The 22,803-nt window shown below is 39.8% G+C and overlaps 1 protein-coding gene across 5 annotated transcripts in view; it reads left to right on the top strand.

The window, feature by feature from the left end:
* The window catches only part of LOC131856088 (uncharacterized), an 85,828-nt gene extending 63,499 nt beyond the window's left edge, over window positions 1–22,329 (top strand). For 3 of the 5 annotated variants that reach the window (XM_059207348.1, XM_059207350.1, XM_059207351.1), the window contains one exon: window positions 22,203–22,329. In XM_059207348.1, coding sequence (XP_059063331.1) covers window positions 22,203–22,314 — 112 coding nt within the window. In that variant the 3' untranslated portion in view covers window positions 22,315–22,329. The remainder of the gene's footprint in view (window positions 1–22,202) is intronic. The other 2 variants (XM_059207349.1, XM_059207352.1) reach the window with 1 other exon arrangement.
* Window positions 22,330–22,803: the final 474 nt, after the last annotated feature.

Genomic DNA, 22,803 nt, shown 5'->3' with positions numbered 1-22,803 from the left:
CATTGGTATTTTGTCGAAAGATTCCGTGGTGGGATTGAAGGACGGATACCACAATTTCAGAAGTAGCATAAACTTGTCCTCCCAACTCCATTGGTACTCACATAGGACCTTCTTCTGATCCAGTTCATTGTCAGAAAAAACCACAAAGTGCCATCTTGCCCCCGAGAAAATTTGGATATCCCCCTCAAGAATGGGTTTCCAGAATGTTGTGATCCATTTGTGGAGTTCACTCAAACTTGGCCAAAACCCTTTGAATCTCGCGATCAGACCTCGCTCAGAAAAATATTTTTCATTTTCTCTACCTTCATTAGCAATCTCAGCCCCTAGATGCACTGTCCTCCTTTCGGCTGCCGTGATACTTTGATAGTTATCTCTACTCTTCTCATTTCTCCTGTCACCCACTGAGCCCCCTCCTCCAACTCTTTCCTCAGTCGAAGCCTCCTTCACTCTACCCTCCACTCATTGATTCACATATCTATGGAATCCCTTTCTGTTGGCGTTGCCGGGCCCATCACTTATGGCGCAATCATTTGAAAGGACCTTTGCAAATGTCATGTTCCACTAATATCGTCTGTTTCCCTTCGTTCCATTGGAAGAGAAAGAGCTGCCGCCGCATCCTTCCCTGCGCTCATACTCAGAGAGAAAAACCCTAGAGGAGCAACGCAGCGCCATCACAACCAATTTTCCTATATATATATATATACTATATTTTCTTTACAAGACTTTTGCCATTTTCGTTTATGTGACTTGAAGTGAGAGAGAGAGAATCATCAAGGTGATATCCACCCTACCACAAAGCATTAGCTTCCCCGCACTACTCCACTGGAGAAGCTCAACCCATCCCAAAAGATCTAGCAGTGTGTGGTCAACAAGCATGGTGGAATCTAATTCACTATGTGAATTTTTGGCAAGATAGCATACCTATATGCTTAATAATCGTGCATCAAATGCGCATTCCAATTGATAACGTATTATGAAAGAGTATGCAAATCAACCCAATCTATTCACTCATGAACTTTATTCAATGATAATTAATACGTATAGCATGGAAAGTTTTGATCATCTCACTATGATCAAGATGATATAAACTATATCGAGAAGACATCTATTCTAACATTAGTTCCCAATAATATATTTCCAACGTATTAGTATTTGTACATATGAGAATACCCATTAAACTCATATATTTCAACATATATTCATTTATCAGTTTCTAATTTGCTGATTGCAGCAAAACAGGACTGCATTAAAATGGGCATAACGTTTCCATCACTTGGCCAAATTTAGAACTTCAATATGTTCTGGAAAGGTGTTAGAGCAAAGAAAAAGACCCAGAAATGGTTGTTAAAGAATCCCAAACATTTAGGAGCAGTTTTATCTGCATTATAGGTCATTGGATTCCTATCAGAGTAACAATTTGGGCAAAAGACAGTCCTATTTTTCCATGTTTTAAAAAAAATCTCCGCCTGATCAATGAGGGAGGTTGATCAAGATAATCCTCATAATATATCAAGATTTTCAAGGTTATAATTTTCATCTCAAGACTACAAGGTCCCTTACAGTTATGAAACTTTGACCACTGCACTAGCGATTGTGCATAATCAATCTACAATCTAGAATAAGTGTAATGCCCTTGTCACCTCTTACTTCCAGATTTGCTAGACTAAGATAATCTATATTATATAGTCATATCTTTTGTATGAGTCTTCTAACGAATTGTTTACTAATCAAATGCAACAAATATCAAACTTTCAGTAAGCCTCCCAAATTGAGGAATAAGGTTCTAGGCCTACTAACAGAAGGTTAGAATTGTGTGGAAAATTTATGCTCTTTAACCATTTATTATATTTAGTATCATATAAATTAAGTTAAAAAAAATAACATAAATGACCTTTCCTAATGGAAAAAGAATACTTTTTCTCATATTATCATTTAATTGATGACATACTGCAAGAGGCTTATTGGGTAAGCCATCATACAACTTCCAAAGTTGTCATTACAACAACCGTACAAAATATTGCTTATGTTTAATGTTCTCTATTCAAGCTTTGTTTTATTATCAGGATCTATGAATCCAAGCAAGATGATTCTTAAACTATTATGGAAGATGGCATGTCAATTAACAATGACTCTCTACAACATTGTCATTGCCACTTCCACAGTGCACTTCAAGTAGGTATTCGGTTCAAGATTTCAGAGTTGATACGAATCCCTATCTGCTACATCCAATCATGAAATAGATTTAAATCTGGAATAATTATGTATATTATAAGATATTGGTAAAATAGGTTTAGATTTGGGTATGAATATAGTACTTTGATAGCTAATTTCCATCTGTGGGAGGTGGATTATTTCTTTCTTTTCCAGCATTGCCTCATTTCCCACCATTCCCATTGTCTCTTTGCAAGAGAAATTCCCCTAATCCCCTTTTCTGTTATACACCATTATCTAAATAGCTGTAAGTTTGAGCATATCCATAAATTATGCTAGATTTTAAAGACTTTTGTTTCTGAGTTGCAGCAGCAAGATGTGCATCATAGAAATATTTGGCTACATGATGTGCATAAGCTACTTTGCTGCTCTCTAGTTTAGGTGAAATACTTAACAGATAAACTTCAAAACCTTCTAACTTAATTAGCCTTTGATCACTATCAAATTATAATTATAGGGTTTTATAAAATTGAACATTGTTTGGTCATAGAGACATATATCACAAATAGTGCAAGGGAGAATTTATAAATAATGATTTAGAATGATTACTTCTAAAATAATTATTTCCTTATTGCAACCAACGAATTTGACACTAAATCTCAACTGCCATTTGGATTTAATTTTTATCTTTAAATTTTGAAGATTCATTCTTAACTATGTTACAACTCCTGGAAACCATTCTCTAATTCCCCTAGTACTTCGCAATCTCATGTTCATAAATTTGTGTAGTAAACATAATTTTGTTCTATTTTATCTGTTCAAATGGATGGTTTCATTCAACATATTGATTCATATAAGAAAATTCTCACTGTATAACTATGTGCCTTAGCAGTTGTCCATTTTAGGAGTCTTGGGCTCTTTGGTGATTTCCTTGAATAACAAAGCAGTACTATCATTCCATTTCTTTTGTTGTCTATCATCATCAAGGTCCACCTGCACTTCCATCTGGTAGCAGAGTTCAAATGCATAACTTTGCAGCATGTCATAGCCATCAGCCATATATTTTCTCCAATAAGCAGTTCCAACATATTGAATTATCCCCGGTTTCCACTATTTTCTTAATTTGTTCTACCTCTTTTCTTTTTTTCCCCTTTCTCAAATCCTCCTCCATCCATAAGAAAGTTCATCCCAAAATTAGTTCTTAGAAGGTGTTTAATAAAAAAATGCACCTGCCAAGTGTAAGGCCAAATTCTATATCTTTCTCCAGCATGCTGCCATGATAGGAACAAATTATGGTGGCAATGGTTAGATACGTGGGGAACTTTTATTTTTATTTTATTTTTGGATACTTTCATTTTCTTATTTGATTTAACTTTAAATAATTATAATCCTTCTTTTTCTCAAATAAACAAAATTATAATATATAATGCCCATATTAAAATATAATTCTATTTAAGGTTAATACAAATTATTATTTTTCTGTTGATATAAAAATGTAATGATATTTATTTAATATTAATAATTCAATAAATAAATTAAAAATACTAATTCTCATTTAGTTTCACGTCCATTTTGGCAAAATTCTTAAATATAAGTATATATTGCACCAGTAGGACGATCTTGTGCTAAGTTGGCTCAAGAACCAATAGAAATACAAGCTCTACAGTTATTAAATTTAGACTAAATTTATATAAGGAGGTTTTACTTCCACGCAATTCAATTATCACCCTTGCTTGAGGTTTTGATGATTTGGACATGAAACCTTAATCATAGCATTAATGATGTTTTCTTGTGCAACCTAGCCACATGATTCTAAGTGTGCATACATGATTCCATCATGACAAGTTACCTCTATCAGCTAAACCTCCTTCTCGATGATACTCTCTCTGACTTAAGGGAATGTCATTGGTTCCTTTTACACTAACAAACATAATCAGTCATCATAATGATCATATTAATTCTTTAGACAAGATTAATATAATCAAACCATCTTGTCTAATTATGTGCTATTAAACAATTATTGCAATAATTCAATAATAAAGCTAGGCTAATTAAATGGGATGTGACATCAGCAAAGTGCATATAGAAAGAGTCATGATAGATGCACTTGTTATATGTAGCCAGAGGACAAAAAAATTGGAGAGGCCTATGTTTGTTACATTTTATTTATACCTTTCATTCAACCTTGTAATTTAATTTCTAATCATGACTTGTAGACAACTTAATATTGCTAATTCTTTCCCCCACTAGACTAGTCTGTGTCCTTTCTGGAACCAGTGAGACATCAATGCAGAGTTTATGTGTTGAAGTAGAATCAGTATGTGACTGGTGGTAATAAAGTCTGGGTATGTAATGTAGTGGAAGTTACACGTTTAAGCTGCAAGGATGATGAAGGATTTTTTGGGGAATGAGATGTAGACCCTATGTGTCTCTCTCTGAAGTAGAGGGTGACCCAGTCACTACTGGACACATTCTTTTGGTCTTCTGCATCTATATATCTTCTCACCAAAGTGTCTTGGAAGTGTAGAACACAATTCTTCTACTGAGGTGGGGGGTGGGGGGTTGAATCAGTAGAAGAGCTAATTTCCAGATTCTTGAGAAATTAAACTATTTCTGATAAACTGGTAAGCGTAAAAACAGAATTGACAAGAAATCAATCTCACTTTTAGAAGGCATAACATGTGAAATATGTGGAAAACCCAGAATGGATGAAAAACCACAGTGAGAAATGCTGCTAGGATCTACTGTCCTAATCCAGCCTCACAAAGAAACTCGAATACAATTTTTAAGGGCACCGACCTGTTGTGCGTTGCACACGCTCCCTGTCGGCGACAGGGTCCCCTTTCCTGTTTTAAGCTTTCGATCGTTGTCCTGAGGTTCCAAGCAGAGTTTCTCATGTCTCTTCGAGCGAGTTCGTGACCAATCCGTAAATTGATTGACGTTGAAGTAATGAGGCGATGAGTCCTCCTGACTAGTCTGGCTCTCGGGCGTGAGCGCCAAGAGCTTTGTTCCAGTTTTTTGAAGATTGCCTTGGATAGGTATAGGATGGTAGGAATTGACGGATCCCGCCAAGCCAAGTGCCTTAGTATTCTGATGCCTCCCAAATCCAGATTTGTGGAGCCTGGCGAAGCTGGTGGGAGGTCCAACGTTCTGTGCAAGTTTCCAAAATTGTCTAAAAGGCCAAATTTCGGGCCCTGGAGCGAAAATTTCAAAGCAGATGCTCCCTGCTCGGTTCGAAAGCAATCCGAAGTTCTTTTAAGATGTTGCGAAGATAGCACTTCAAACCCAGAAAATCACTCAATCTTTATTTTCGGACCCCTGTTCCGAAATTTTAGAGGTGTCTCGACTTCGCTAAAGCAGACCTGTGGTCCGAGGTTTTCTTAATATTGGAGAAGTGTTTCAAGGTCTGAAACTTCGGATGGGGGCTCGTAAATCTTCTTTTCGGACCCCTGGGGTAAGAGACGTCAAAAGGAAAACACGGAAAAGAAGAGAAGCGAAGTAGTTTAAATGGACGCATTAAGTCCGAAAGTCCGAAAATCACTTAAGTGCGATTTTCGGACCCCAGGTCCGAAGCTTAAATCGTGAAATCTTTTAAACGCGCCAAAACCTCCGAAGTTTAAAACTCAAAATCTTTATTTTCGGACCCTGCGAAGAAAGCTTAAACAGAAGGCGAAAAGCAAAAAAGGACGCATTAGGTCCGAAAGTCCGAAAAGGCGCTTAGGTGTTATTTTCGGACCCTGGTCCGAAGTTAATACGACATCTTTTAAAAGCGCCCCCAGGTCCGAAGTTTATATCGCGAAGAGCCTATTTTCGAACCCCTGGGAAAGTGAAATGCGAAGTTTAAAGAAAGCTCTCCTCGCGAAGAAAGCGCCTCCAACACCCGAAATCACTTAAGAAGCTTATTTTTCGGACCCCAGGTCCGAAGTTTAAAAACGCAAAGCTTATTTTCGGACCCCAGGTCCGAAGTTTAATATCACGAAGTGCTATTTTCGGACCCTAGGTCCGAAATCGCGAAGTCGAAGTGCGAGAGGCTTTAAAAACCAAAACCTCCGAAGTTTGAACGGGCACCCAACGTAGGCGGCAAGTCCTCCGAGTTTTCCAACTCGCCGAAGTTCAAGTGGGCGCTCAGGTCCAAGGTTTGCCGAGGTTTGCAATCCGCGTTCCCAGCTCCGAAGTTCCAAAGTTGCTGGAGCATGCAAAGTGGGCGCTCAGGTCCAAGGTTTTTTGAAGAACTTCGAAAGCGTTTCCAGCTCCGAAAGCATTTCCAGCTCCGAAAGCGTCTCCAGCTCGCCTAAACCCCAAGGACTTCCGAAATTCGCCAGCGGGTTGAGATCTCCAAGGTTGCAAATAATGTCCAAGTTCCGAATTTCGTGCAGGCCGAGTGAAGCCAAGTTTAAATTTCGAAACCTCCAAATTCGTCAAAATCCAAAGTTGAAGAGAGAATGCAATTCAAAATTTGAAAGAACTCTCCAAGATCCGAAAACAAGAAGGTAAGACGCTGCATCAACCCCCCCCCCTCGACCATTTAAATTCAGATTGCCAAGGATAAAACCATTTAAAATTGATAAATTCCCTTTCATCCGCCAAACCGCGAAAAATTAAATCAAAGGGATAACCGTTGGGATTCAAACTTTGCAGGATCGTCCGTTCACTTCACGCGACGAGGTCGGGTAATCTCTCGCCATCTGCTCCCATCAGGTAAGTACGCTTTATCGCGTATGGTCATTTGAAATTGTGTAAATCAAGTAGGCAAATGCGCGAAATTTGATCGCAATGCTTGAATTCTTGAAGTCTACATCTCTTTTTCATAAAGCGTTGTTCGAAACATTCGAAATTTAGAATTCACTCCCGAGGTTTAGCCAGAAACTGCATCTCTTTTCAAATTCAAGAAAATTCTCATGTTTTGCCTCTGTTGAAAATTAATCCAAAATCCGAAAGTGATAATGCGTAGTCACAAATCTTCAAGAATATGATGCTGTTAAAGTTAATCAAGTTGTTAGCTAAAATGATATTGCTCCATGTCCGGACTAACTCTAAACTAATCCCGGCCTACTGGAGCACTTCTTTTGTTATCTAACCCGCATTATCGTTCTTGTATCACCTTGTAATCCGCGTCCGGCTGTGCAGGATAGATGCCTAAATCGGCGGTGGAATCATCAAAAACACCCGCTGCAGCCGAAACCTCACGAGCATCCAAATCGGACATCCCGCAGAAGGTTGAAAGAATGAAGTATCAATATCAGAGGGGAGGATTAAGGGAGTCGAAGGTCCAGAGCGTCTGGGACAACATTGGTGACACCGACCTTGGCCACATTGATATTCAGGACTTCAGGAATCAGGTCTTCTCACCCAACACATATGGCAGGCCTAGGCAGATGGTGGAAAGTGGCATCGCCCAAGCGGCAGGTTTTCCTCCAGCAATCCAGAACTATGAATTAGTAGTAGAGGCTGCTCGGCATTACGAACCAAAGTCCAGATTAGTGCTTCTGGAAAATATGACTATCGCCGACTTCTCCCCTGAGGCTATCGGTGATGCATTTGATATCCCCTTTCCAAATAATCCCACAGCTACAACCATAGACGAAGCACAAGGGGCATATGATATGAATCCAGCCCGATGCAGGGCATTGATTAACGAAGAATGGTTCAAGGAGAAAAGGCCTCCGAACACCAGGATTGTGAAAAAGACCCCCAGAAGTGATTTTCATAATGAACATGGGGATATGGTCACCTTACTCAGCCGAGTCATGGGACTTCCTAAGTCCAGCTACTTTGAAGAGTGGATGTTCTATTTTACAGAGCAGGTCTTTGCCGGAAAGTCTAAGTTTGACTGGGCCCAGATCATAAGCGATAACATCCATGCTCAGCTGATTGAGCTCGAAACAAAGAAGTACTTCACCATGACCTCCTATTTGGTCTATATGTTCGCAAAGAACCAGCCACTGCTAGGATTAATAATGAAAGGTGAGATTGGGAATGGGCCTGGTCAGGTGAAGGTCTATGATTGCTACCCGCAGCTGCATTACCAGGATATAGCTCAAAGGGAAAAGAACAGCCCGGCTTACGCGGTTGGTCAGTATGAACGCGTCAATAACGCCTTCACAATGCGCCTAGTCAGGCTAATGCAGGGAGGGTTACACATAAGGCTCTCGGAGCAAGCTACCACTTTAGTGCAGAGGTATGGAGCTTGGTTCATTCAGTTCCCAAGGTTTTCCTACATCCGAATAGCTGGCTTCGATGGTGCCCCCCTTCGACTTCCACGGTACCCAACCGATAAAGTAATCCTCATGGAGGTGGCAAGGCAATCACGCCCCACCGACATATTACTTCGAGAGAGCAAGCAGGTTGGATTCACATTTCCTATGATCATAGGCAGCCATGATGTCCAATTGAGAACCCCCACCCTAGCAGAGGAGTCCCTTGCAGAGCTAGCCTCTTATGGCCTCCAGGACCATTTCCCAAGAAAATACTTCGATCATGATAATCTGGCAAAAAGGGCCTATGGTTGAAGATACAGAGCAAAGGAGTCAGTTGAAGACTATTGGAAAAATTGCTCCGATGACGACGAAGTCAGGCGACGGGAATATTCTAGGTTGAGTGTGCAGCAGATGCGACTCTTTGAATACCGTTAGGTCCCAGATCAGCTCACGGACTCAGGGAATTGCCTCCAAGTCCGAGAATTCGAAGCAGTAAGACCTCTTGCCAGGCGTTGATTGGTCTCAGGACCCAATCACGGATTTCGAAGCAGTTATGGTAGCCCCAGCAAGATACACAGATCAGTGGTTACATCATCAGATCGAGAGGCTAGTCCATGAGGGGGTCCAGTTCACTTACCATTTGATGGGCAGTCTTGACTCTCAGTCTTCCGAAGACGAAGGGACATCAACTGAGAAACCAGAGAAAAGAAAGAAAGCTAAGGCTTGCAGAGGGACTCGGACGTCCAAAAGAACAAGAAGGGAGAAGATTCCCATAAGGAGGCCAGAGGCCACTTCATCTTCAAAGGACCCCAGTTCGTCCGACGATGCCATAGAGTTGGATTGCGTACCTGCTCTGCCTTCCCAGAGCGACATCGATGCATTCGAGGCCAATGATCCTCCTGCACCTGATATACCGGACACCAAGCCAAAAGGCCCCAAGTTGACCAAATAAAGGAAGGAGAAATCCCATCCACCCAGGGGGTCGAAGTGCATGAACCTACCCAGCAGAGCCGTCATGAATTGCTACTCCTCAATACAGCCAAGGACGACTCGACCATTGAAGGAGAACAAAGGATAGACGAAATTTATGAGCCCGAGAGAACCGAGGAGTAGCCTTCACAGGAGGATGTCAGACAATTGTTCAGCGAAATAGGGGAAAACTCAGCTACAAGCAAGGAGCTTCCTCCCTTTCACCCCTCCGATGGCGGGGCAGCTGCTAATTTGTGGTCAGCCGGTTGAGAGCATAGGAGAACAGGGTGCTAACTTGACCCTATCATTAACCCAGACAGTGCCTCAAGAGTGGCTGATCGCCAGAGCTCAGCGCAGGGCCGCTACCAAAGCACCCATCGATCTAGAGGATATCTTCTCACGAATGGATCAAGCAAAAACTAAAGGGAAGAAGAAACCAAGGGCATATTCTAAGGTAACCAGGGATGAGCAAAGGAACCGCACTCTTCATATTGCCACCCCGCCCGTATACAAGCCAGCAGATCAAATAACACTGGCAGATTATAGCATTACGACTGTCCCCATCGGACGAGCTACAAAAGAGCAGGAAAAGGAGGAATTTAAGGATTCAGTGCAGAACATACTCAGACAGCTCGAGGAGATCACTGCGGAAAAGGATATGTATCGGGCCCGTGCTGAACAAGCCGAGGGATACATCGATAAGCTCCTACGGCCATTACACAACCCCTCCGAATCCCATATTCCCCCAATGGCATTGGCACAAAGGACCACAACTGAATTTGAAGGAATTCGGGATACTGCAAAGGCCGTCAAGGAATGGATGCAGGACATCAAGAAAAAGGGAGAACAGATCCTTAGGGAGGTGAAGGAAATGGCTCTCCATTGAGAGCTCACTCTAGTCAGGCTGTTGGAGGTAAAGAGGGAATCCCTTCACATGCACGAAGTAGCGGCCTCTACCCTTCCCCTCATGAGAGCTCTTTTTTGGACACATACGTAGATTCCCACACTGTTTGACATCCTAGATCCCCATGGCATCAGTGTTCTCAAGGAATGGTATTGGACCGTCACCATGAAGAACAACGCCCAGGAAATTATTGACAAAGAAAATGACACGTGAGGTAATTCTGGGGAACATGCAAGAACTAGGTAAGACCATCCTCCGATCAATGGTTTCAGGATGGATAAATGACCTATCCGATAGTGTAATCCGGCCAGACTGGGAAGAAAGGTTGGGGGGAGATAGGGTTTCTTATTCCGTTGGAGACTTGAGTTTTGCTGGTCAGTTCCATTCAGACATATTGTGCTTCGAGCGTAATCGCTCCAGCTGGAAGGAGGGTTTAAGGCACTATTGACGTGTATTTTGTACACAATCATACACAGAATAAAATACCAATAGGTATCTTATCCTCTCTTGAGAAAATAGTCTCTAACTGCTGAAGATTCGCGTAAAGGATCAGTTAGGTAGACTCCAAGGTTCTTTTAGTGGGGTCTCGACGTGTGGACAAGCTCCAGTGGTATGATGTGATTTGCTGGAATCACAAGGGGACTTACATTGAACTTCCGATCTGCTTTGCTGGACACAGGCTCTTACTAACTTAGATTTGAAAAAAATGGAAAAAGGATAAGGGCGAAGAGAGGATCTAATCCTAATACTAAGAATGTAGGAGCAATGATTTGATTTTTGACAAAACTCTAACTAGATCTTGTTTTGACATCAATGGAACATCTACACAAGACTAGTGCGATCTTCTAAGGGAGCTTTATGATGTTCAAATCATCACCGCAGGCATAGATACCATCCAAGTTGATGCATATCAATGAAGAGGCGACAAATTGAAATTGAGCTTAAGCTGAATGATTCCAGTTGACTACGCAAGGCAAGTCTGCAATCAACAAACTGCTAGTAGTATGGATGTACGAATTCCACCATCAATCAATCACATTTCCTCCATTCATCTAATTATCTACCATCTAAGATTGAAGACTTCAACAAGAAACCATGCGAATTGCAAGAAAACGACATATTTCACCATTACTTCAATGAAAATGGAGTTTGTTTACAATCAATGGCAACAATTTCTTGCCTTGTCCTCCTATTCTACTCTAATTGCTATTCTATCAACTATATTCTAACTCTTCCAACTATTTACAACTCTCTAATCATCTAAAATTCACCCTTACAAAATGAAATGCCTGGGCTTATATAGTGCCCACAATACAATTTGATGGCTTAGATCAATTCAAGATCAATGGCCAAGATTTTACAATGAAAACCCTAATTAGGGTTTGTTACAACCATTACATAACATTTAATGCTTGACCAATGATAAAATTGTATTGCTTGGACACATGTCCCTTTTAGAAAAATCGACCAATGGATAGCCGGGGTAGGTACATCGGAGTTTGTGCCACCTTCCATGAGTTAAGTACATTGAATCTGGACATGTTGAGATGGACTTCACTGATTGGAGAAATGATGACTAGGACGCCACCTCATCTGACACTTGAAGCTTGCTAGATATTCAATTTGATGTCGTTGAGAGGCTATCTTTAATTAACTCTTGTTCTAACTCCTTTTGTCCTTGATGTGCAGGATGACGATGTACCTCGCCTTGGAACGCTGGATTGAAAGAGGTCGCCCATGTCCTGGCGAAGACCGTCCTGGCGAAGACCGTCCTGGCGAAGACCGTCCTTGATCCGGCTTGATTTTCCTTGAAGAGACCTCCATTTGATGCCTACACAACATTTCAAAATTAGTAACATGATTTTGCAATACATAACATAAATTAGAGAGCAATTTTTTAGGAAACTTAATGATAAGTCCTTTATTAATCATTTCCTAAAAACGACTCTTGAGCTAGGAATTCAAAATTTCAAAATTTCAAAATCTAAGCTATGACGATTAACAATCAAAATCAAAACAATAAATCCATATCGCCATACCTCACTAGAGAGCTAACTCTAGAATGCAAAATGAGGAATTTGCCTAGGCAAAAATCAAAATTCGATAGTCTTGATGTGATCTTCAAAAGAACGTTCCTCTTATCAACTTCGCCACCCTTCAAGTCTTGGACGTGATCTCCTCTTCAAGTTAGCAATTTCGCCATCTTTGATATGTTCTTGACGTGATCTCCAATGCCTTGGACAAGTTCGCACTTCTTTGGATAGTACTAACGCCTTCCTTTGGATATAAATTCGCACCTCCTTGAACACAACTTCGCACTTCTCCCTTTGTCTTCCTTAAATCGCACTTGAGATGATAAAAAATGATAATGTGAAAATAAAAATCTTTCACCTCCCTTATATAAGCGCCTCTCATCATCCACCCTAAGGCCGACTTTTGTGAAATAAAGCAATTTTTAAACGATTTTAATTAAATAATAAAGGCCGACCTCCCTATCTAAGCGCTCCTCTTGATTTTTATTAATTAATAAATAATTAATTAAATGCCTTTATCATTTAAATTGACAAATTCGATTTTTACAAGGCAAAATAATTAATTAACATTAAGCGCAATATTTAAATGCTATTTTTAATAAAATATCGATTTTGTTAGCATTTAAATAAATTTAAAAAATGTGTTTTAAGCGCCAAAATGAAAAAGTGAGAAGATACGTACCTCATCGCCCTGGTCCCTGACTGAGGGACAGGAGCGATCCATCAATTTGGTCATGATTCTTGCAATTTTTACGTCCAAGGTCTTCATCCTTACGTCCAAATCGCCATTTTAGCTGGGTCCTTTGAGTTAGATTGACTTGCATGTGTGAATGAGTGCCTTTGGATGTAATATCGCCCTGGTCCCTTCCTGAGGGACAGGAGCGATCCTAGTGTCCTGGCTCAAATTTGCAAACTTTTGATCTTTGTTCTTCATTCATTGTCTTCCAAAGGACGTCCTTGACCATGCCTATCTTTTCCTTGTCTTGGTTTTGACGGAACATGAGTGTTTTAGTAAAAATCGCTTTGGTCCTTGTCCAAAGGATAGGAGCGATATAGGCTCTTTGTGCAAATTGGTAGCATTTTAACGTTCAACACTTTGGTATATCACCTTCAAAAGACGCCTTAGACCTTTTACCATCTTGCAAAACCTTGGCTTGACGTAAATTTTGAGAGACTTGGCCAATATAATCAATATCGCTCTGGTCCCTTCCTGAGGGACAGGAGCGAACTTCAAGTTTTTAAGCTTGTCCTTGCGTTCTTCAACTTGCCATTACCTTCAATGCGTGAAATGACGTCCCTTGATTCCTCTTGGTGGCTTGATACTTGTTAAACTTTCAAAATTTTGGTCTTTATGGAAATTTCGCTCTGGTCCCTTCCTGAGGGACAGGAGCGAATTAGGATATTTTAGAGCAAATCCCTCAATGTGGCGATCCTTGTAACTTTGTGCTCGATGGAGATGCTTCGAAACGTCCTTGGTACCTTGTTCTTTGCCTTGGAGTGTCCTGATCTTGGAGGGACGGCAATATAATCATCATATCGCCCTGGTCCCTTGGAGAGGGACAGGAGCGATCTTGGCTTTGTATGCTTCACTTCACTTTGCTAGCTTCCAGATTTATATTCAATGGGTTCATAATGCGTCCTTCCATTCATCCATGCCTTGGAATCGGTCGTAACTTGGCGAGAAAATCATCTATAACAAAAATCGCTCTGGTCCCTTCCTGAGGGACAGGAGCGAACTTAAGCATTTTGGTCCTTTGTTGACGTTTGATAATCTTCAATTTGTCTTCAACGGGTTCGATTGACCTCCTTTCTTGCCTTTGAACATAAAATTTGCTTGGTCTTTGTTCAGGACGTACCTTATGAATAACTTCGCTCTGGTCCTTCAGTGAGGGACAGGAGCGAATTTGTCCCTCTAGGCAAAAACTTCATCATTTCATTGTTTTTGATCAAGTCTGGATGCTCTATCATGCTCATTTCGTCCTTCACCATGCCTTTGATGTCTCGATTCGTCCGAACAAGGTCAGGAATGGCTCAACTAATCATTTTCGCTCTGGTCCCTTGGTGAGGGACACGAGCGATTCGCCTTGGTCCCTTGGAGAGGGACAGGAGCGCTTTTTCGCTGTGGACCCTTGGAGAAGGACACGAGCGAAATTTGACTTTTCGCACTCTCAATCAGGACAATTTTAATGGAATATAACATTTAAGTATAAGTGACATTTCCTTCTATGTTTCTTCTTTCTTATACTTTAAGTTATATTCCATATATACTTTAAGTTATAAGAAAGAAGAAACATAGAAGGAAATGTCACTTATACTTTAAGTTATATTCCATATATACTTTCAGGATGTTTGAGAGTGGTTTCAGACCTCCAGGAGTTATATTGCAAAATCTAGTTTTTGGAGGTTTTTTCAGTTTCCAGACTTAGTCAAATTCAGGATCAGGGCATCACTCAAGCCGGACTTGCTATCCTATGTGATCCCCTGGGCGACGCTTCAAGTTATATTCATTTGATAAAATGCACCTCTCTGGACCTTTTCACATCGTCAAGACGTTAAAATCTTGCAAGGACAAAGCAAAATTGGATTTGTAGCTCCGGTCCTTCACTGAGGGACAGGAGCGATTTTTCCCCTGGAGGCATTTCTGTGTTCATGAAAATCTTCAATTTATATTCAATGGAAAGATCTCGCCTTTCTCCATCACTTCCAATTCGTAATTCATCTTGACCCTGCAAGAATAGTAAGATATTTGAAAACGAGCTCCCGTCCTTCACTGAGGGACAGGAGCGATTTTGCTCCTACAGGCCAAAATATCATGATTTTACACATTTTATCACTTCACAAGGCGAAAACAAATCATTTGAAATGCCTAGGATCAAAATTCAAAAAAGTCAAAATTTGGTCAAAAATATTCAATTGGACAAAAAATCACATTTCATCTTCAACACTTAGACAAATTTAAGCTCTGCATCAACATTCCAATTGAAAATTAGACCATTCTGGCGAATTCATTGCATTCAAAATTTGCATTCTAGAAAAGGAAACTCAAAAGGCTCCCAAAACCAACTGGATTTTGGTCCGAAAAGACGGTAATTAGAACCCTAAGGCTTGACCCTAAATCCAGACAACTAACAGACTAACAAAACCCTAGAAAAAGCAAAGCGAAAACGAGCAAAACGAGCAAAAAAACATGGGTCCCCATTTGCAATGGGGCGATGTGTGAAAACGTCACAACAGGCACGTAGACCAGTATCTCGAGGGCATGCAGTACAAAATTCGCCACCCTCCCATGCCACCTTTCAGTCTCCTCTTCCAGTTATGTATCAAATTTCAGGAATACGTTCGCAAGGAACGAGCGGCAGGTCGTGATTTATGGCGGGAATACCTGCATGACGAGGACCAGTTTCTAAAGAAAGAGTGTGAAACCAAAATAGAGAAAGTAGTTTCTCAAAAGTGCTTTTTTCCCTCCAAATCTTTAAAGTGCACTTTTGTCCCAAAAGGGTGACAGTTGACTTCTAGTCAACAAATTGTAAAGCTTTTTATACACCTTTTTTTGGATTATTCCAATTGTTGTAATTATCCCTTTTTGGGTAGTTATTGCCCATTTTGGGGTAGTTGTTGATACTTGCCTCCCATTTATGGGTATGGGCAGCCCTGCTTTATGGTGAATCTGGGCCACTTATTTAGATTTAATCCAGGCCATTCATCCCTTTTTGAGGCCTATTTAAGGGACTGGTTTTCCCTCATTTTGTAAGAAGTTCTTGGATTGTTGCGAAAGCTCTGAAGGAATTTGCAGGAATTAATACAATGGATTAAGACTATTTTCAAGTTTCCTTGTGAGTGCATGGTCTCCTTCTTCACTTAATTTAGAAAGCTTTTAATTATGTCTATTCATTTTGCATAGCAGTTTTTTTTAATCAAGCATCTGATAGAGCCTTCACAGTCCATACCATTAGAGGATAGCTGATTGCTTTTCCTTTCCGCATGGTTAATCTGGACCATTTTATGCTCAGTTCGATTATCAAATATATATACCATGAATGTAGAAGTTCTAATATCGTATTTGGTAATATGAAAATCTGGTTTCTCCTTTGAAGATTGCACTAAGTTTATGCAAGCATTGCATCTGAATGACTGATGATGCCTAATCTAGTTTCCTGGAGGTGTCTGTCTGCTTAATTGAATCTGCTGTCCTAGTTAGAATTTACAGTTCATGTCTCTCTCTCTCTCTATCCTTTCTTCCCTTTTCCCCTTTTTTATCTATTCGGAAAATCTGCAGTCTTGCTAAAACAGCTTCAAATTAGCCAATATCACCTGATGGAAAGACTGTAAAAGGTTCTGAGGAACTTATTCATAGAACTGCCAATTAAACGTAAGTCCCCTTGTGTTTCCAGCATAAACACATCAAGCCACTGAGAGATCCCGCAGTCAAGACCTGACAAAAGAAACCTTGAGGTAGTCTCCTTTGATCAAACTTAGAAAACAGCATTAGAGACTTCCTTATCTCAAGAGAGATTAGGATAATCAGTCGGCTATTCTATTCTGTGTTGGCCGTATGGAGTTTGCAGCGATGCGATTTCATCCATGTCAACACGACCCTAAGGAGTCACCAAACCCCTATTTTAAGAGCACCAACTCTCCTTGATCTGAGCATGTTGAAATAATAGCTATGGTCGGATCCTTCAGGTTGACATAGCAAATTACAAATGTGTGAATGGCCTTTGGCTTTACACATTTATATAACGATTTATAAGGAATCGTATTCATGTTATTTGTTCTAACTATTTGTTATTGGTTAACAAATTGTATTAAGTGGTTAATACAAAACAATTATTTCATAAACCCGCCACCCCTTAGAAAGGTCACGATGAAGGATCACAACCGACATTGTCACGAAGACGTGTCATTTGATGTATCCCACGAATGGATACAAATAGTGCGCCTTTCCTCTCACAAATATAAGGGGGAAGCAATATACACAGATCAGAAGACATACATGCAGATCAGGTCTTCACTACAGCAAGACACATAAGCATATCAAAATATCTTCAGCATTGTGGATATTATCTTCTGCTCAGGTTTTCACCTTCTCCAACAACTAATCAATGAACATGAGCTTGTTCAGTGATCCTGCAGCATACGGATTTGTGAATACGGCGGATGCATGTTGCGGACAAGGAAGCTACAATGGTGTCGGCCTTTGCACTACGGATTTGTAAAGACCCGATATTATCTAGAACACTATCGTGCTGTATGCACTGTTCATATATATATATATATTGGAGATATAATTTGCGTGCTCGGGGGAGACGATAACATTATATCGTCTATGGTTGGGAGGGCAACAATAATGTGAATCATTGCTCGTGGTTAATTGAGCACACCCTATGGTTAGTGTGCATGGTCATCTTCTTGTGTTCCTAGGATTGTAAGAAACTCAACCCCCTCTATCTTGAGGAGGAACTTGAGCTTAAGAGTAAAAGGATATTACAGGGGATAGAGATCATTTTTAGATTGAGTAGAGAGAGATTCTTGGTTACAGGTTATAATTGAGGAAAATGCCAAAAATAATGAGAAGGAAGTTGGGGCCACTTCCTTCCAGCTAGACTTTGATGATTCTCTTCATAGAAGTGACATTTCTATCTTCAGCCTTGGAAACTCTGCAAATTTGTATCTGTCTAGGGCAACTGAGGTATGAGATCGGGACCTTCATTGGATGAAAGGACCAAACTGATCAGATAAGTCTTCACCCTACTACCACATTTATTTGATAGTATATGGTGCATTGCTTATGCTTATGTTATTTGTCTATTGTATGTATTGAACTAATGGTTGCCTTCCTGTTCATGAAACTAGAACTGCCCATGTGTAAGGTTGAGTTCTGTAGCCCTTAGCTATGATTACATACAATTTAAGGCATCTAATTTATCATTATCAATTTTTGAGCTATGTTTAACAGCAGATTATTACAAGTGTATGTGCAAGTGCATGTGTGATTGCAGGGGACACTTGAAGACCTTAGTGGTTAAGGCTTGACTGCTGTTATACTACTTGCAAGGGTTGCAAGTTTATCCAAAGCCAGATGGAGTTTGGATAATGAGATAAGTATTTTTTGGTTATTATCTCTTGAGTATTACTTTTATTTGCTTGTCATAGTCAGCCTCTTATCAGTATTCCTATATGTACTATAAAAGTTGCTCTTGTTCTTTTCTTTGGCCCTTGGGGATGGGTTTTGCAGAAAAAGAAGAACGATACATAAGGAATGTTGCTGAGGCATTTGTACGGGTAATGGCAACATCAAGGATTACAAAGCAAAGTCGAGACAAGAGGGCTCTCCTAGTAAGAGGGAGCAAACTTCTAAGGGTATGCTTCTGTGATAGAGGGAGCAGCTAGAGGTTCTTCTTCAATTGACTTTCAAGGATCTTGGTCATATTTGTAAGAGGGAGTGGACCATGTCGAGATGGTTTCTCTAGTGATCAGCAGTCGGAGGACTCTATGATTCATGAATGGAGTTCCATGTGTGTAGGTTGGAAGGTTTTTATGCTATCACCTAGGTCGTGATATTCTTGGATAGATGGATACTTGGTGAACTTGGGATTCACCAAGAGTGATGCAGACTCCAACTGTTACATAAAGGTTGTTAATGGTGAGGCATTGATTTTGGTCCTTTATGTTGATGACTTATTTCTCACTGTGGCATAGAAGCTCATCATTCAGTGTCAAAGGGAGTTAGCCTCTGAATTTGAGATGAAGGATCTTGGCCTTATGTACTACTTCCTGGACTGAAAGTTTGGCAGAAGACCGCATGAGATCTTCTTGAGTCAGGGGAAGTACACTATAGACATCCTGAAGAGATTTGGCATGATGGACTGTAAGTCCATGTCTACGATGATGGATATAATTCTGGAGAAGTTGAGCGATTCAGCATCCAATTCAGATCTAATAGATTCCTCTATGTATTGTCAGTTGATTAGATCATTGATGTATTTGGTCAACACCGGACCATATATCTGCTTTGCAGTGAGTTCTCTTAGTCAGTTCATGTGTGAACCAAGATAGATTCATTGTGTTGCAGCATGTGTGGTAGTTCGTGAAGCAGTGTGGCTTCAAAAGCTCTTTGCAGGATTGTTTGTACAATCATTGGAGCCTACAATTATTCATTGTGATAACCAGAGTTGTGTGAAAGCTTTCTGTCAATCCTGTGTGTCATGACAAAATGAAGCATGTGAAGATCAAGTATCACTATGTTAGAGACGTGGTGGAAAGGAATGCTATTCAATTAAGATATATTAGTACTGATGAGTAAACGACAAACATTCTCACCAAGCCTCTCTCCAGAATAAAGTTTGTGTACTTTCAAGGTAAGCTTAGTATGGTAGAAAATGTAGCCTTAGCTGAGATTGAGTCTCAACAACATTGATCTGTTTTAAATAGTACTAATGTATTCTCTAAGATGTTTAAAGTGTAAACTCTTATTATGCAATCTTATTAATCTGATATGGTTCATGATTAGTGTCATGTGTGTGACTCCATGACAACATTGGTTCAATGCTTGATGAGCCCCTGTGAACATTATTGTGAGGTGACGATCTCTCAATAGTGAACACTTGTACGTCTGATCATTATCGTAAGGTGACGATCTTATGATATTGATTGATCATACCATTATGATGGATATCATGGGACTTGATATCTATGAATGCCATAGTGGTCTATATCTCTAGAAGTAATATCTATAAATATACCATAATGGTGGATATCATGAGACGTGATATCCGTGGATAAGCCATGATGGTGGATGTTACATAAAGAGATATTCATGGTGGATATTATGTGACGTAATATCCGTGGACATGCCATGAAGTAATATCCTTGAAAATGCCATAATGGTGGATATCATGAGACGTGATATTCATGGACAAGCCATAATGGTGGATATTACATAAAGAGATATTCATGGTGGATTTCATGTGACGTGAAATGTGAAATCCGTGGACATGCCATGTAGTAATATCTATGGATAAGCCATGATGGTTGATATCACGGTGAGGTGATATCTATTATTACACCATCCATGGAGAAGCCATGATGGTTGATATCACAAAGAGGTGATATCAACCCCTTCCACATATGAGTGTAGCCATTGTGGTAAAACATCATGATGAGGTGATTAGCTTCCTTTACTCACATGAGTATAGTCATCACGATGAGGAAATGTGACTCAGTTTTTCAAGAAGGATTCCTCCCTAGCTAAGAGGGAGTGTTGAAATAATAGCTATGGTCGGATCCTTCAGGCCGGCATAGCAAATTACAAATTTGTGAATGGCCTTTGGCTTTACACATTTATATAATGATTTATAAGGAATCGTATTCATGTTATTTGTTCTATCTATTTGTTATTGGTTAACAAATTGTATTAAGTGGTTAATACAAAACAATTATTTCATAAACCCGCCACCCCTTAGAAAGGTCATGATGAAGGATCACAACTGACATTGTCATGAAGACGTGTCATTTGATGTATCCCACGAATGGATACAAATAGTGCGCCTTTCCTCTCACAAAAATAAGGGGAAGCAATATACACAGATCAGAAGACATACATGCAGATCGGGTCTTCACTACAGCAAGACACATAAGCATATCAATATTATCTTCAGCATTGTGGATATTATCTTCTGCTCAGGTTTTCACCTTCTCCAACAAGTACTCAATGAACATGAGCTTGTTCAGTGATCCTGCAGCATACGGATTTGTGAATACGGCGGATGCATGTTGCGGACAAGGAAGCTACAATGGTGTCGGCCTTTGCACTACGGATTTGTAAAGACCCAATAATATCTACAGCACTATCGTGCTGTATGCATTGTTCATATTGGATATATATATATATATATATTGGAGATATAATTTGCATGCTCGGGGGAGACGATAACAGTATATCGTCTATGGTTGGGAGGGCAACAATAATGTGAATCATTGCTCGTGGTTAATCGAGCACACCCTATGGTTACTGTGCATGGTCATCTTCTTGTGTTCCTAGTATTGTAAGAAACTCAACAAAGCACCCTCTCAGTATTCAAAAAGCACCAACTTTAAGAATATACAGATTCTTTTCAATAAACATTACAGACTTGCTCTCTCACACTCCATATATTACTATTGCTCTCTTTCATCAAAACTGCTTTCTAACATATACTGTACTCCTTTGTTTATTGTGATGCCTACACAAACATAATCGACCCATCCAAAGATATATCTCTGTTATCAAAATCTTCAATCCCTTCAATATTGATCCTCATTCAGCACTTCTTCATTGGGCTTGTAATCTGTATAATATATCTCTACCAACGATACATGCTCACCCTTCTTATTCTTCACTTTGGCGATCACACACACCAACATTTCAGTTGGGATTTTCAAGCCTTTTTAAATAGACAACTGTATAGTTTGAACAGTTATAAGGAAGGTCAAACCGCTGACAAATGCCAACTCAGTTACAACCAAATCAATTGACCCTACAGGTATGTTTGCCGTACACAATTTAAGATATACAAATAGTTTTCTAAATAATAAAAGATGATATGTACAGGTGGCTATTGTCAGTTGTAACCAAATCACCAAGAAGTGACCAACTTGATACATACAGATCGATCTGAATGAAATACTTGATCATAAAAATTATACGAGTCACCATGATGACCCAACAGATGTATGCAGCATAATTATGAACAAAGGTATCACAGAACCAAATATGTTTGTAGAAGTCTTTGACCTTTCATACCATAACTGTCGGTCAATATTCTGCCCGATATGTCCAATACCATCATTGCATCTTCTAAGAAAAATACAATCAGAAAAAATTGACGGTAAAGAAAAATATTGTTTTTGCTGTATATCTAATGTTTGTTCTGTTATAATTCATCATTATCATTGGTCTGAAAAATGCAGGTACTTGTTAGACTGCAAATCAAGGAAATATTCAGAAATCTCAAACCTGATGTACGTGTTTGTCCTTCATGACCAACCTGATCAGTCTAGGGTTTCTACAGATTTCATTTAACTTCTGCATCGTATTAGATTTTCTATTGCTGTACTTGACATCAATGACAAATTTTCTAAGAGTAAGATCTTCTAATCCACACAATAGCCCCAACTATATTTGGTTCTTCATAATTTGTTTTGTGGATAAACTTTTTCTTGTCCATTGCTCTAAACTCTAAAGTTTTCAGAATTATGGTTCCATTATTTTATCTTTATGGTTTTCAAGTTCATCTCAATGTATAAGACCTTTGTTTCCATTCACTTGTTTTTGTTTCATATTCAATTAGCTGTCTAGTAAATTTAGCCTCATGCTTCAGTGCCTCACTTGTCTTTTCCTGTAGCTTATATATTTTAAGCTGTAGCTTCTTCCCTCTAGCATGTGCTTTTCATAACAGAAATCCCTCCGAATCTTCAATAATTTGTCTTGCCTGCAGACCTCACAAATTACAAATCTTCAATCAATAAATCCCTGCGTGAAACTTGAGCGATTCCACCTGCAATCAGCTAG

Source organism: Cryptomeria japonica, chromosome 6 (genome assembly GCF_030272615.1).
Source record: "Cryptomeria japonica chromosome 6, Sugi_1.0, whole genome shotgun sequence".
NCBI classification, from domain to species: domain Eukaryota; kingdom Viridiplantae; phylum Streptophyta; class Pinopsida; order Cupressales; family Cupressaceae; genus Cryptomeria; species Cryptomeria japonica.
Note: the sequence above shows the minus strand (reverse complement) of the source record. Positions and strands in the feature narration are given on the sequence as shown.